This window comes from Drosophila elegans, unplaced genomic scaffold (genome assembly GCF_018152505.1).
Source record: "Drosophila elegans isolate 14027-0461.03 unplaced genomic scaffold, ASM1815250v1 contig_753, whole genome shotgun sequence".
Classification (NCBI taxonomy): domain Eukaryota; kingdom Metazoa; phylum Arthropoda; class Insecta; order Diptera; family Drosophilidae; genus Drosophila; species Drosophila elegans.
Genome location: NW_024546108.1, coordinates 327,539 through 343,704, shown reverse-complemented (window position 1 = coordinate 343,704; position 16,166 = coordinate 327,539). Strand labels below are relative to the sequence as shown.

At 36.2% G+C, this 16,166-nt stretch overlaps 1 protein-coding gene across 1 annotated transcript; it reads left to right on the top strand.

Moving 5' to 3' along the window:
- The first annotated feature begins 220 nt into the window (after positions 1-220).
- Positions 221-3,811, top strand: LOC121467794 (E3 SUMO-protein ligase ZBED1-like). The gene is made up of 2 exons (XM_041710076.1): positions 221-3,580; positions 3,646-3,811. The coding sequence occupies exon 1, from the start codon at positions 2,323-2,325 to the stop codon at positions 3,265-3,267; it is 945 nt and encodes a 314-aa protein (XP_041566010.1). The 5' UTR covers positions 221-2,322; the 3' UTR covers positions 3,268-3,580; positions 3,646-3,811.
- Positions 3,812-16,166: the final 12,355 nt, after the last annotated feature.

Sequence of the window (16,166 nt, the reverse complement as noted above, 5' to 3'; positions counted from 1 at the left end):
TCGTAGGACCAAAATGTTAAGGATAGTAAATAAATACAACCTTTTTTGATTGAGTTCTGTATTGAAACTCATTTTATTTAAAACTTCTTGACTAGAAACTTATGTGAAAATCTTATTCTAATCTTAGCTATGGTCTACGCAGAGACCTAATCTTTTTAGTCTGGGCGGGGAAGTTATTTATTTTGCCCCCCGCACAAGAACTCTCGGTGAAGGCACATCTGTGAGCGATAGTATTAGATAGCTCAAGTGGCATGACACTAGAATTTGTTTAAGATTTTCAAATGATTCTAGTTGCTTGGGTGATAACTTAATTTTAATTTTTCATGATTGATTTGCGCTGACTTTACCATTTTCGCCATTTAAGACTCCGTTAGGGGTTTTGCGATTGTGGCAACTCCTTTTAATCTATGATAGCGGCATAGACCCAAAAATGATCTTAGGCTATAAAGTGAAGGAGGTGCTTGGAAGGCTTCTTTTTCCTTTACTTTATCTGGGGACGTTGTAAGTCCTGTGCATGACACAATGAATCCCAAGAATTCTACACTCCTTTTGAAGAACTTCAACTTTTCCTGAGATACCCTCATGCCAGCTTCATATAAGCTTTTAAGAACCAAGTTTAGTTCCCTAATATGATCTTCTTTAGTTTTAGAGAAGATGATGACATCAACGACGTACACATAGCACGTCTTTGATATTTGTTCCCGTAGGACATCATCGATTGCCCGTTCGAAAATGCTGTGTGCATTCTTGAGTCCAAAAGTTAATCTACAGAACTCAAATCTACCGTTATTAACAAAGAAGGCGATTTTCTCCCTATCTATCTCTGCCAACTCGATTTGGTGAAAACCTGATTCAAGTGCAATGTTGTAAGATACTGGGCCTTTCCCATTTTTTCTTGTTGCCACTTCGTGTCCTTTTTTATCAATAACTCAAACGGGATCGTGATTTTCTGATTATACCGTTTGCTAGAAATTGTTTAACCTCTGCATTGACGACATCAGATACGCTCATTGGGTAAGTGTATAGCTTAGAAAACACGGGTTCCCCTTCAGAGCGGATAGTTGCTATCGTGTTTATATTATATGGTAAGGCTTGATAAGGGTCTGCGAATGCCCCAGCCCTCTTAGTGATCATTAAATTAAATGATTTTTTACCCACATTGGGGATATCCTTGTATTTAGCAAATTGCAAATCTTCCGATCCTGAATTATGTTCAATCCTAACGGTACTAAGGTCAATTCGAGCATTTAATTTCTTTAAATGATCTAGACCAACAATGCCATCGAATTCCTTAAGGTTTCCGAAAAAAAAAAATACGAATTTTCGTTAATTTTAAATTTTTTTTTAATTTTAGTGGAGCCATGGAGGGATGAGACCATAAAAGGTTCCTCCACGTTTTTTATGTGTGCCAGACCTGGCCAATGTTTAATATAGTTTTTCGATGCACCTATACGAAAGCACGGATTCCCCTCTAAAAAATTACAGTCTTCCGTTGGGAGTAAATCATTCTTGATTTCCTCTATATTGTCTTGAACCTGTATCTTATAATCTTCGGTGTATTCTTGTTCGTGAGTTGTGGTATTTACCTTTTGTCTGTTACTCGGGGAACTGCCCTTATATCCTTTGTAGGATTATTTTGTGAAAAGTTTGGGTGATTGTAAGAGGTATGCAGTAGAGGTGGAGAACTATCGGTGGCACTATCGCCACTATCGATGGTTTAGCACTATCGAGCCACCATCGATGGCAGCAGACACCTTCGATACTGGCCCATCCACTATCGATGGTGCCATCGATAGTGCGCTTCTTACATCCCTAAAAAATTTGTTCGCGCATTTTCCGTGTCGGCGTCAAATGCAAAAACGAGGAAAAATTTAAAAACAAGAAACAATTAGTTAAATTAATATGGATCGCTTTTTAAATATGTGTATGTTTACTATATTATATACGTAAGTGTTTTGATCTATAATTTGTTAAATTTAAGGTAAACGTCGAGTGTCTTCATCAAGTGCCGACAAGCCGGACTGTGAGTGCTCCTCCAGCACAGACTCTGAAAAAGATTTGGAACCAAATCAACAGAGTAACAAAAAGAAGTCGAAAATTTCACATGTTTGGAAATATTTTAAAAGGTCTGACGACAAGAAATATGCCAAATGTCTCGATTGTGGCAAAGAATACAAGACAAGCGGCAATACATCTAACTTGCACGACCATTTAAAAAGGTTCCATCCTGGCGTGGAAAGAAAGAGCCCAGAATCGAGCACACAAGTTGTACGTGCTGAGAGGAACGTCACTATATCTACAAGCAGCAGTTGCAGATCGAGCATGAACACTGTGGCGTCTTACTTTAAAAGAGCCGTCATGTATGATTCAAATTCTAAAAGAAAGACTGACATAGATAAAGCTCTAACTGAAATGGTTGCCAAAGATGTGTTGGATCCTCGGTATAAATTACCCAGCAAGACGCACTTAAGAGATGTGCTGATGTATAATTATTTTACCGAAACTTCTGCCAAGTTATCAGCAATCCTTGTAAATGTTTCGAATATCGCAGTTACGTGTGATTTGTGGACATCAAGTGCCAATGCTAGTTTTTTGACTGTGACGGGTCATTTCGTATATAACTACGAATTAAAAACAGCATCCTTAGCAACAAAAAAACTTCTAAGCATAACTAATCATTGTTCACAAAACATTGCTGATACATTGCGGGACATTTTTATTGAATGGAACATTCTGGAAAAAACTGTATGTATTGTTACCGACAATGCCAGCTCCATGCTTAAAGCATGTGATCTATTGCATATTCGCAATCTGCCATGCTTTGCGCATACTATAAATCTCGTGGTGCAAGATGCTCTAAAAGTTGATGACCCAGTGCTTCAAGCTTTATTTACTAAGTGTAAATCAATCGTTCGATTTTTCAAGCAAAACACTATATCAAATGAAAAGCTCAAATTAGCTCAAGAAGGCTCAGAATATACTTTGTTGCAAGAAACGCCCACTAGGTGGAATAGTTTTTATTTTATGATTGAGCGTATTATAAAAATGAACGTTGCCATTGCCAAAGTTTTACAATCAACAACGAATGCACCGCAGCCATTTACTGCTGAGGAAATACTTATGCTGAAAGATATTGCTGATTATTCCCATGACATATGGACTTTTTCGGAAAATCGAAAGTGTTGTACCTTTACTACAAACTCTTCAAGGAAAAACTTTAAACAAAATATTGATGGAATCAATCAAGCAACGTCTTTCCGTATATGAGCAGAGAACAGTCTGCAGGATGGCTACGCTTTTGGATCCACGGTTCAAAAAAAATGGATTTCAACATAGCTCAAACGCTGAACAAGCAGCAAAATGTTTTGAAAATGAGCTGGCCAATTTTCCAGTTAAAGAGACCGCAAGTAATCAACCCGCAGCACCGGATTCAAGTTTACAGGATACTTTGTTCGATTTTTTGGGTGAGCGTTCCATGAATAAATTTGTAAACTCAAGAGTCGATGCAATTTTAACTAAGAGGCAGTATCTGGAAAGGGCAATTGTCGGACAAGATATCGACCCTCTATTATGGATGAAGGTATGCCTTAATTAAAAGTGCCGAGTTATTAATTGCATATAATTAAGTATATTACTTTTTTCCAGGTGAATCAAACTGATTTCCCTGCCATTTTGAGCCTTTTCGCCAAATATCTTTGCATTCCGGCTACGTCCGTGGAGTCTGAAAGAACATTCAGCAAGGCGGGCCAAATAATATCGGAGAGGCGAACCCGGCTCAAAGAAAAAAATTTTAACATTCTTTTGTTTTTAAATCGTAACTCTTGGCTGAAATAAAGAATATTTTATTGTATTCGTTTCATTTTTTTTTTTAAATCGTAACTTAGTTAAAATAAAGCATATTTTTATATTTGCTTAAAAAATTTTTTTTTGTTGGGCTACACTATCGAGCCACTATCGATGGCACTATCGACACTATCGATGGTTTAAAATAAACTATCGTCGACTATCGATGGCGCCCACTATCGATAGTTCTCCACCTCTAGTATGCAGTGCTTCTCTGTTGTATTTTTCGTTCAGGACTGTCGCATCTGCAGTATCATGAGACATCAGCGTTTTGTTTGTTAACAAAGTTTTTTTTTTTGATTTCATTTAAATACTTTGCCAAGGGCAATAAGGTTAAGTTCTTGTTGTATCATCTGTATTGACGTCTTATCCACATAGGTAAAGTCTAATCTGGCTATGATAGCTCTAAAATTTAAAACAGTATTAAAGCAGGTTGGGACGGCGTCAGCCGATCCTCCCACTTTGTGCCCTATAATAGCTACTGCTTGACAGAGTTTTAAACTACCTTCAATTGGTTTAAATACCTAATATGCCACTGTGGCTGTTTGTCACCACGAAATATATTGTTTCTGCTTGCCGTCATGTTCCGGCAAAGACTTCATGATGTCTAAAGGTTGATCGCATTGTTCCTTCTATTATAGAGATTTGTTCATACACTTCTACTGTGGGTGGCGTGACTTTTAACACATTTATTTGTTTAGAGAGTTATTTAATTTCGAATTACGGACTTTGTTGATTAAGTGCTGTCTGTACAGCTACCTCAAACAATTGGTTCAATTGATCGGTCGACATTTTATGCTCTGTATCTTTTGTGACAATAAACTTCTTGTACGTTTTTAATAGCTCCTCATTTTTTTAATATCTTATATTCTGTGGTTTCCTCGCTGCTATCTGGATCTGATTTCCTATCTCTCCACCGCGAGAATATTGTTTTTTTCTCAGAATTTGACACAGATTTTTGTGCACAAAAAAAATTTAGTTTGCAATTGACAGATAAGACGAATAGAAATTATTTATTTTTGTATTTGATTTATAAGCAAAAATGTTGTATTCTCAATATAATAACTTTTTTAAGTAATCTGAATATTTTTATAAAAATGTTAACTCTCAAGGAAAGTCCGAATATTTTAAATGGTTTCACGAAAAGTTCACTTACATGATTTCCGTTAAAGACTCTAATTTTCCTTCTTAAGGATATTGCAATCCACCAGGTCTTGTTTCCTTGAAGATTGGTTTATTGACTTCATAAAAAAAAAATATTGACAAAGGTCAGAGGCAGAGTGCCGATTAAAAAAACTTAAATTTAAATAATAAATGAAACATTATCTGGCAGTGGTCAGAGGTAGAGTGCCGTTGAAAATTTGAAATTTAAATAATAAATAAGACATTATCTGCCAGTGATCAGGGGCGGTGTGCGGATAAATATATTGTAAAAAAAGCATGTTTAATATAAAAATATATATATATATATTTGTTTTCAGGTGCAGAATTAATTTGAGATGGCTGAGAGTATCATAAAATCTTTCCTTTGCAAAAATCTGGAAAAGTCCGTACTCCCAAGGGAATGGAAGAACTGACTTCGAGCTTTCCAAATATATCTGGAGGTTAAAGACGTCCAATCGGTAACCGAGGAGAGGAGGACAAAGTTGCTACATTTGATTGGCACGCAATTAGAAACGGTTGCATATGCACTTCCCGGTGCTAAAGTCGAGTTCAACGAGGAGGAGGAAAATTACGTATTTTCGACATTGGTCGAACAACATACTTCTCACCTTAACAAAATTCGACATTTGAGAGACACCTTTTCAGGAAAATATCTCCTGAAGAGTGCGAAGTTTTTGGGAAATTCATTTAACGACATCGCCATCAGCTAAAAAATGAAGTTTCTTCAAAGAAATATCTTTGAAGGATAAAATTATTGATACTTGGGCTAGTCCGGAACTAAAAAAGAAAATTCTTGCCAGGTCGACGAAGAAATTATTAAGCAATCACAGACAATGCTATCGAAGCCGTTTTCAGACACAATTAATCAAAGTTCCAATTGGAAATCGCGGCCAACCAGTCAAAATTATTGTGGAAGATGTGAACGGTCAGGTCATAAGGAGGATAGTGTAATCGATGTTCCCGCAGGGCCATCTTGCCCGGAAATGCCGTACTGTTTTAAAACGTGCATACCCACAGTCGTATGATGGAAAGAACGAAAGTTTCAAAAGAAGAAACGTACGGTTGGTTTAAGACGGCAACCACGAGGGAAAGGAAATTAGTCGAGAAACCTGTTTAAAAATAAATAGTGACGAGGAATACGAAGAATGGATTAAATGTAGAATTGGTGGTGAAGATGTTGCCATGATAATCGATTCCGGGCCCCGTTTAAATCTTATTTCTCAGCACGATTGGTTTAATCTCCAGGCGAAAAAACCGACTGTTTTCAATTTAAAGGATACGCTTCGTTCACAATTTTTAATGTCATTTGTATTTTTGAGGCACCAATAGCAGTCAAGCCAAGCTCGGAGTTGTTTGCATCTTTTTCGTATCTGAGGAAGGACGACAATCGCTACTTGGACAGGAAAAAGCAACAAAGTTGTATGTTCTGCGGATGGGCTTACCAATAAATCACATTGAAATAGTAACACCTATCCCTAAGTGGAAAGATGTTACCGTGAAACTGTCAATAGATCCTTATGTTGTCCTTAAATAGTTATTGCTTTTAAAAAAAACGGGAACATTCGACCGTGTTTGGAAATGCGGCAGGCCAACCGAGCGATTTTTAGAGAAAATTACCGTTTGCCTACGTTTGAGTCTTCTATGACTAAGTTGGGAGACGCTAAATTCTTTTCACATTGGATCTCACGGACGTGTACCATCAATTGGAGCTGAGGAATCAAGTCGACAGATCACAACATTCATTACGCCCCGAGGGTTTTTCAGATATAAACGGCTGATGAACTCTAGGAACTCCGCACTTTCAAATAAACTATACCCTTTCCGACATGAGTTGTCAACAATTATGCTAAGAGGAGTTCGCATAGTCATTCCGTAAACCCTAAAACGATCGGTGTTGGTACTGGCGAATCCACCCTGACGAATCGGCAATGAAGCGGCGACTGTGCTTTACGGCATGGTGGCCCCAAATCGACAGGGATACCGACTAACGAATACATCTTAGTTTTAATAGATTATTACTCGAGTTATATGGAGTTTAAGTTCTTGCGCTCAATCATATCTGAATCGTTAATTGAAGCGTGTATGGAATATTTTACCAGGTTAGGATACCCAAGGGAGTTGCGGACTGATAATGGTCGTCAGTATGTTAGTGTTGAGTTTCGAAACTTTTGCAAATCATGTGCACCTGAGCAAATAACAATGGCGAGGTGGAAAACATGAATAGAGCTTTATTGAAGAGTCTAAAGATAGCCCATCAACGCAAAAAAATGTAGTCCCTCATGGGACTACAGGCACGGATCCAACAGAACTGATGTTTAATAGATTCGAGATAAGATTACGAGAATACAAGATTCAGTAGAAAACAAGAAAGAAAGCAAACTTGGCAAAGTTCATATACCCTTGCAGCTATTGCAAGAATTAAACATTTTTGAAAACATTAAAATTATGATTTACTTGCGTATATGTTTAAAGACATTGAAGCTATGATGATTTGCAGCTCACTAATTAGATAGTTTTTTTTATGTATTTTTATTATTTCTATGGGAGCTATATGATATAGTCGTCTGATTTTTATGAAATTTAAACCGTTTTTCTAAAATATTTAACCATTACTATATGTCGGAGAACTAAAAAAAAAATTAAAAAAGAACAAAGATATAATTTATTTTGTATTTTTTTCCGAGCTATATGATATAGTCGTCCGATTTTGATGAAATTTGAACCGTAATTCTGAAATATTTAACCATTACTATATGTCGAGAACTAAAAAAAAAAATTAAAAAACAGCAAAGTTATAATATTTTTTTATTATTTTTTTCGATTGTTCCTATGGGAGCTATATGCTATAGTCGCCCGATCCGGCTCGGGAAAGTTTTATGCAGATAGCTTTAAAACTGAGAGAAATGTCTCCTTCACTGCGTTGCAAACTTCTGACTGAAATTATAATACCCTCACAGTTCTCAATATAATTAGTTTTAGTTTGATTTTTGCACTCGCCGCGGAAGGAGAGTGAAAAAGGAACATTTGTAAAATACGATTTAACCCGATGTATTGAGTTGTTACAGTGGTTTTTAATGAGGGTCTTGTTTACCATAACGTAGTCGTCGAAGGTTACCGGATATGTGCCCCTAGGAAGGTTTTTAGGGCTGTCGTCGTCTTGAAGTTTCGCAGCAGTATCGTTAATAATTAGTATTCCGTTGTCGATTGTTGTTATTTGACTAATTCTGGTGCACATGTAGGGGAATCAGATTTTCTGCAGAACGTTCCAATAAAAGCGTCACACTGGTGGATGGCAACCGACTTTTAAAAAAATCAGCGATTAAGTTGTCCTCCCTAAAGTCTAGAAACCTATTACTATGTTGTAGTGGGTATATAGAAGATTTTCTTACATACTAAATAAGGTTTGGGGTATTTTATGAGGAAGTGTGTTACATAATTATTTTGACATGCTTTTATCTGGGATACTTCTAAAAGATCGGAAATGCTAAAATTTGTGAGTCTTTCTTGATTAATTTCCTTGATATCAAATTCATCCAGAATTGCTGGGTTTATTTAAGTTTGATCCCAGTCAAGGAAGTCTGAGTTACCTGCAATTTCTTTTAGGGCTGATCCTAATATGTTAATCCTGCGAGCATTCTTATGATGAACTTTAAAGAATCTATCCGTCCGTCGTCCACAGTCAATATTCGTCTTATGTGATCCTTTGTAAAAGCGTCAATTGTAATCAATTGTAAAGTTCATATGAAGTAATATTAGTGCAGTGTCCGAGATACCCAAATTCCTCCCAGATTGTGACGTCTCCATCCAATAACGGTATAAAGTCCGAATGTGAATAGTCATTTATTTTTAAGGAAGTGGCCCTCGAAAAGTTCATAGTCAGAATAAAAGTCCAAAGCGTTAACCTGAAACAAGAAAGAAGGAAAGAACAAAGAACTAAATTTTAAATTAGGTCTAGAAGAATCGTTATTTTAAATTGTCCTTATGGACCACCCTCCCTTGTCGTCCCAAGGTCTGCTTCAATTACTCCCTCCAAGCAAAGGGGAGTTTATTCCCCAGGCGTTTATTTGATTTCAAAAAAACCTTGTCTCCGACCTGATAACTTTTGTAAGACCTGTTTTGTTTATTTGGGCCTGTTGAATTTTTGTACTAATCTTGGTTTCGAACTCTGAAAATCTAGAGTGTATTATTTCTATAGGCGTTTTATTAGTCACTGAGTGGATAGTTCTATTGTATTTAGTTGTGGCTAGTAAGACAACCTCCTTAGTGTCGTTCATTTCTTTTTCGATTTTTAGGCAACGCTCTATTTCAGCAAGGATGCAGTGGAATCTTTTGAACTGTCCGTCCAATCGGATGTACAATAGCAAACTTAGAAAATTTATCAACACATGTGAGAAAGAGTTTTCAATCTGTTGAAAATATGTCTATATGGAGAATTTCTTCCGGATAACATGGTATCGGCGTTTGGCCGACTGTTTGCCTTGTAGGGTGAAGGCTGTACTTTGCCATAGAGCAAATTTTACAATTAAGTGTTACCTCCGTTGCTAGCCGAAGCATTTTTGGGAAAAAATAGTCTCTCAGAATCTGTTTAACGTTTTTCTGAGCTGCTCGATGGGCTCTATTATATTTTAAAGTTACTATTTACTTTTGTTCTGATTGGTCAGGAATATCTGTTACTGTCGTCGAGGAAAATGCCTCGATTAGTTTATACTGAATAAAAGCAAGAATTGGCAGTTCGCAATGAATGGCATTAACGACATATGATTTTACTACGTCTAATAGTGTTGCTAAAAGAGTTTTATGGTCGGAAAAGCGAATAATATGTCGGTTTTTCTCTTTGAATAGAGTAAAGGTTCTCTTAGATGGGAAATCTGCTTCTTCAATGATTATCTGATGACGGAAACAATTTACTGGTTTATCTATTGACTCTATAGTGTACGCGCGCGAATATTCGCTTTGAATGGTTGCGATATCAGATTCGGAGTTGTCCTGCAAAGGTTTCGCGTTCTGTCGTGAGATGTTTAATTTTCTTACCCCATACAAATAATTTCTCAGGTTCTTAAGCACCCATACAATGGCTAAAAGTTCGCGCTCATTAGTGGCGAAATGCATTGCACTGTCCCGGGTTGTAAGTGAACGATTTCCTGTGTCAACACTTCACCCAAGGCGTGCGCGGAAGCGTCCGTTGTTAGGTCAAAGGGTTTGCTAGAATCGCGGTATGATAGAACCACTTCTTCTGACACTAGAATTTGTTTAAGATTTTCAAATGATTCTAGTTGCTTGGGTGATAACTTAATTTTAATTTTTCATGATTGATTTGCGCTGACTTTACCATTTTCGCCATTTAAGACTCCGTTAGGGGTTTTGCGATTGTGGCAACTCCTTTTAATCTATGATAGCGGCATAGACCCAAAAATGATCTTAGGCTATAAAGTGAAGTAGGTGCTTGGAAGGCTTCTTTTGCCTCTACTTTATCTGGGGACGTTGTAAGTCCTGTGCATGACACAATGAATCCCAAGAATTCTACACTCCTTTTGAAGAACTTAAACTTTTCCTGAGATACCCTCATGCCAGCTTCATATAAGCTTTTAAGAACCAAGTTTAGTTCCCTAATATGATCTTCTTTAGTTTTAGAGAAGATGATGACATCAACGACGTACACATAGCATGTCTTTGATATTTGTTCCCGTAGGACATCATCGATTGCCCGTTCGAAAATGCTGTGTGCATTCTTGAGTCCAAAAGTTAATCTACAGAACTCAATTCTTCCGTTATTAACAAAGAAGGCGATTTTCTCCCTATCTATCTCTGCCAACTCGATTTGGTGAAAACCTGATTCAGGGTCCAATGTTGTAAGATACTGGGCCTTTCCCATATTTGCCAGTATAGTAAAAATACTAGGGATAATGTATTTATCGTCAATCGTTTTTTTATTTAGTCTCCTTAAATTTGATAACGAGGCGTTTTTCTTGTTGCCACTTCGTGTCCTTTTTTATCAATAACTCAAACGGGATCGTGATTTTCTGATTATACCGTTTGCTAGAAATTGTTTAACCTCTGCATTGACGACATCAGATACACTCATTGGGTAAGTGTATAGCTTAGAAAACACGGGTTCCCCTTCAGAGCGGATAGTTGCTATCGTGTTTATATTATATGGTAAGGCTTGATAAGGGTCTGCGAATGCCCCAGCCCTCTTAGTGATCATTACATTAAATGCTTTTTTACCCACATTGGGGATATCCTTGTATTTAGCAAATTGCAAATCTTCCGATCCTGAATTATGTTCAATCCTACCGGTACTAAGGTCAATTCGAGCATTTAATTTCTTTAAATGATCTAGACCAACAATGCCATCGAATTCCTTAAGGTTTCCGAAAATAAAAAAATACGAATTTTCGTTAATTTTAAATTTTTTTCTAATTTTAGTGGAGCCATGGAGGGATGAGACCATAAAACGTTCCTCCACGTTTTTTATGTGTGCCAGACCTGGCCAATGTTTAATGTAGTTTTTCGATGCACCTATACGAAAGCAGGGATTCCCCTCTAAAAAATTACAGTCTTCCGTTGGGAGTAAATCATTCTCGATTTCCTCTATATTGTCTTGAACCTGTATCTTATAATCTTCGGTGTATTCTTGTTCGTGAGTTATGGTATTTACCTTTTGTCTGTTACTCGGCGAACTGCCCTTATATCCTTTGTAGGATTATTTTGTGAAAAGTTTGGGTGATTGTAAGAGGTATGCAGTGCTTCTCTGCTGTATTTTTCGTTCAGGACTGTCGCATCTGCAGTATCATGAGACATCAGCGTTTTGTTTGTTAACAAAGTTTTTTTTTTTTTGATTTCATTTAAATACTTTGCCAAGGGCAATAAGGTTAAGTTCTTGTTGTATCACCTGTATTGGCGTCTTATCCACATAGGTAAAGTCTAACCTGGCTATGATAGCCCTAAAATTTAAAACAGTATTAAAGCAAGCTGGGACGGCGTCAGCCGATCCTCCCACTTTGTGCTCTATAATAGCTACTGCTTGATAGAGTTTTGAACTACCTTCAAATAGTTTAAATACCTAATATGCCACTGTGGCTAATTGTCACCACGAAATATATTGTTCCTGCTTGCCGTCATATTCCGGCAAAGATTTCACGATGTCTAAAGGTTGATCGCATTATTCCTTCTATTATAGAGATTTGTTCATACACTTCTACTGTGGGTGGCGTGACTTTTAACCCATTTATCTGTTTAGAGAGTTCTTTAATTTCGAATTACGGACTTTGTTGATTAAGTGCTGTCTGTACAGCTACCTCAAACATCTGTTTCCATTGCTCTTTTTATTCTCTTCTGACTCTGTATCTTTTGTGACAATAAACTTCTTCTAGGTTTTTAATAGATCCTCATTCTTTTAATATCTTATATTCTGTGGTTTCCTCGCTGTTATCTGGATCTGATTTCCTATCTCTCCACCGCGAGAATATGGGCTTTTTCTCAGAATTTGACACAGATATTTGCGCACAAAAAAAATGTAGTTTGCAATTCACAGATAAGACGAATAGAAATTATTTATTTTTGTATTTGATTTATAAGCATATAAGTAATCTGAATATTTTAAATGGTTTCACGAAAAGTTCACTTAAATGATTTCCGTTAAAGACTCTAATTTTCCTTTTTAAGGCTATTGCAATTTGCAATCCACCAGGTCTTGTTTCCTTGAAGTTGATGTAAATAGCGAAGTCCCTCCCCTACAGCAATTCTCCAGAAGGTTGTTGTTGAATAAATTTTGTTTTGAGGTTTTAAGGTGTTACCTGCAATTTTTAATTATAGTTGCAGGGTTTTGGAGAGCTTAATTATTCAGAGATTTCTGATTGAAATGTTTTTTCTTTAAAGATTTCTTTTTTATTCGACAGCTGCGTCATGCAGTTAGTTTCCAGAATTTTTGGTTGTCTAGTAACTTTTGTTTAAACCTTTTGTTCACACAAAATAAAATTATTTTTTGTTTAATCTTTTTTAATCTTTGTGTTATTCTCGCACAGATTTCTGATTAAGTTTTTATTTCAAAGATTTATCTTTCATTAGAGATCTGCGCTTTGCAGTTAGTCACCAGAATTTGTTGTTTTTTAACTTTTTTGTTTAATCTTTTTTTCCACACAAAAAAAGTGAGCTCTCATTAATTGCAATTTTTGAGTTATTCTCGCAAAGGTTTCTGATTGAGTTTTTTTTTCAAAGATTTATTTTTTATAATATTGCCTGTTTTACGGGTTTGCGTTAACTCGTTTAGGTGCCAGTGAAAACAAGACAATTTTTCGTTAGCATTTATAATTTGTATTTATTAGAAGTACTCACGATCGTTGATTGACATTAATTCGAAATCTGTTTGGATAACTAAAGTTTTATTATTGGAATTACTCCCGTTTATTGTTATTAAATTTATCCGGGAATCCGTTTGGATTCCTTTCAAGTCTGTTAAGAACTAATTAATGCTTACTTAAAAGTTCTCCAAGAAAGCCGGGCAGAAGGCCCGACGTCGGCGGTGACGCGCAGGATTGACGGCAGCGTTAACCTTGCAGAGTGCTAACCTTGTACTTCGCATCCGCTGCATAGCCCGCTGCATTACTCTACCGCCTTGGTCAGCGGGACTAGCGTGGGACCGCTGACTTAGCGCCTCGTGCCCGGTGCATTCCCCTACCACTCAGCGACTCGGGTTTTGTATTTCATTCTTACAGACCGCTGATTTGGAGAATTGCATCATGTCTTGCCACACCTTAGCTAACTTATACCTTGCGCGAGTAAAAATTCTTGCCAATCAGACAACTATATATTTCAGCTGCCTACTATCTTTTTTTTTACTACAATTACATAAAATTTAGTTTACATTTCGCGCAGTATATGAGCTATTGACATAAATTTTTCCAAGTCGATCTCGCCATGTCCGTCTGTCCGTCCGTCTGTCCGTCCGTTTCTACGCAAACTAGGCTTTTAGTTTTAAAGCTATCTGCATGAAACTTTCCCAAAAGTTGTCTTTTTATTGCAGGTAGTATATAAGTCGGAACGAGCCGGATCGGACCACTATAGCATATAGCTCCCATAGGAACAATCGGAAAAATTAATAAAACAATATTATAACTTTGGTGTTTTTTAATTGTTATTTTTAGTTTTTCGAGATGTAGCAATGGTTAAATATTTCAGAATTACGGTTTAAATTTCATCAAAATCGGACGACTATAGCATATACCTCCCATAGGAGCAATCGAAAAAATAAATAAAAAAAATTGCTGTTTTTATACCCTTGCAGAGGGTATTATAATTTCAGTCAGAAGTTTGCAACGCAGTGAAGGAGACGTTTCCGACCCTATAAAGTATATATATTCTTGATCAGCATCACTAGTAGAGTCGATCTAGACATGTCCGTCTGTCCGTCTGTCCGTCCGTCTGTCCGTCCGTCTGTCCGTCTGTCCGTCCGTTTATATGCAAACTAGTCTCTCAGTTTTAAAGCTATCTGCATGAAACTTTCCCAAAAGTTGTCTTTCTATTGCAGGTAGTATATAAGTCGGAACGAGCCGGATCGGACGACTATAGCATATAGCTCCCATAGGAACAATCGGAAAAATAATTGAAAAAAATTATAACTTTGCTGTTTTTTAATTTTTTGTTTAGTTCTTCGACATATAGCAATGGTTAAATAATTCAGAATTATGGTTTAAATTTCATCAAAATCGGACGACTATAGCATATAGCTCCCATAGGAACAATCGGAAAAATAATTGAAAAAAAATTATAACTTTGCTGTTTTTTAATTTTTTGTTTTGTTCTTCGACATAAAGCAATGGTTAAATATTTCAGAATTATGGTTAAAATTTCATCAAAATCGGAAAATAGCTCCCATAGGAACAATCGGAAAAATAATTGAAAAAAAATTATAACTTTGCTGTTTTTTAATTCGGAAGACTATATCACATAGCTCCCATAGAAATAATAAATATGTATAAAATAACTATCTAATAATTGAGCTGTAAATCATCATAGCTTCAATGTTTTTCAACATAAACGCAAGTAAATCATAATTTTAATGCTTTCAAAAGCATTTAATTCTTGCAATAGCTGCAAGGGTATATGAACTTCGGCTTGCCGAAGTTTGCTTTCTTTCTTGTTATTAATTGAAATTACTATGTTATCATTTTATTCTATGCTTTCAACCTTATAGGGTCCAGTATATTTAAAGTCTAGCTTATGCCCTGTTTCATTTTTCAGTAACACCTGATCTCCTATTTTAAATTAAAATCTAAAGTATTTTTGTCATAGCTAATTTTTTGTTTTTGCTTATGAACTTCTTACATTAATCTAGCTCTCTTAAATGCTTGTTCTAGTCTAAACTTAGATTCTTTAACATAGTCTTCTATAGGGGTTTTATCTTTAATATACCATAAAAATGTGTAGGTAAATTTGAAGTTTTACCAAAAACTAACACATATGGGCAATAGTCATGTGCCATAGAGGGGGTTGTATTAAAACAATACACGAAGTATTTGAGCCACACATCCCAATCTGTTTTGTCAACTGAGATGTATGATCGGATGAACTCATTAAATGTTCTGTGGCTTCGCTCCACGGTACCTACAGTATGATGATGATGTGCGGTAGAAGTTATGTTTTTGATATTCAAATTTTCGAATAATTCTTCTATTATTGAATTTTAAATTCTGATCCTCTATTTGCCACTCTATTTGCACTTTTATTCGGTATTGGTATTGCTACAAGATATTTTGTTAAATACAGTTACTGCATATTCATTTCCTTGTTCAGATTTGAGTAGTAATCCACAATAACCCTGTCGAAAGCCATTTGTGATTGATAGTCAATAAGGTCTTTGTGTGTTTCGTTGTTTTTGATTTTTGGCATTTGAGGCATTTTCTTATTTACTTTGATATATCTCTGGTCATGTTTTTCCAATAATAATAACTTTTTATTTTTGCTTAGGTTCCAGCTATGCCTGTATGACCTCCTTGTATTGGATCGTCATGTTTACTGATGTAAACAGTATTGCTTCTTTCACTTTATCACTATTTGATAATAGGGTTACCGGCTTAAGTAGCGCTACTCTTAGAGATTGTAATATTTTATTGCTCATTATTTTGAAAGATTACATTGAGATGGTGACAAAGATCTTTTCG

Coding starts and splice junctions, on each gene's coding strand:
- LOC121467794 (XM_041710076.1), top strand. CDS start 2,323: ATGAACACTGTGGCGTCTTACTTTAAAAGAGCCGTCATGTATGATTCA.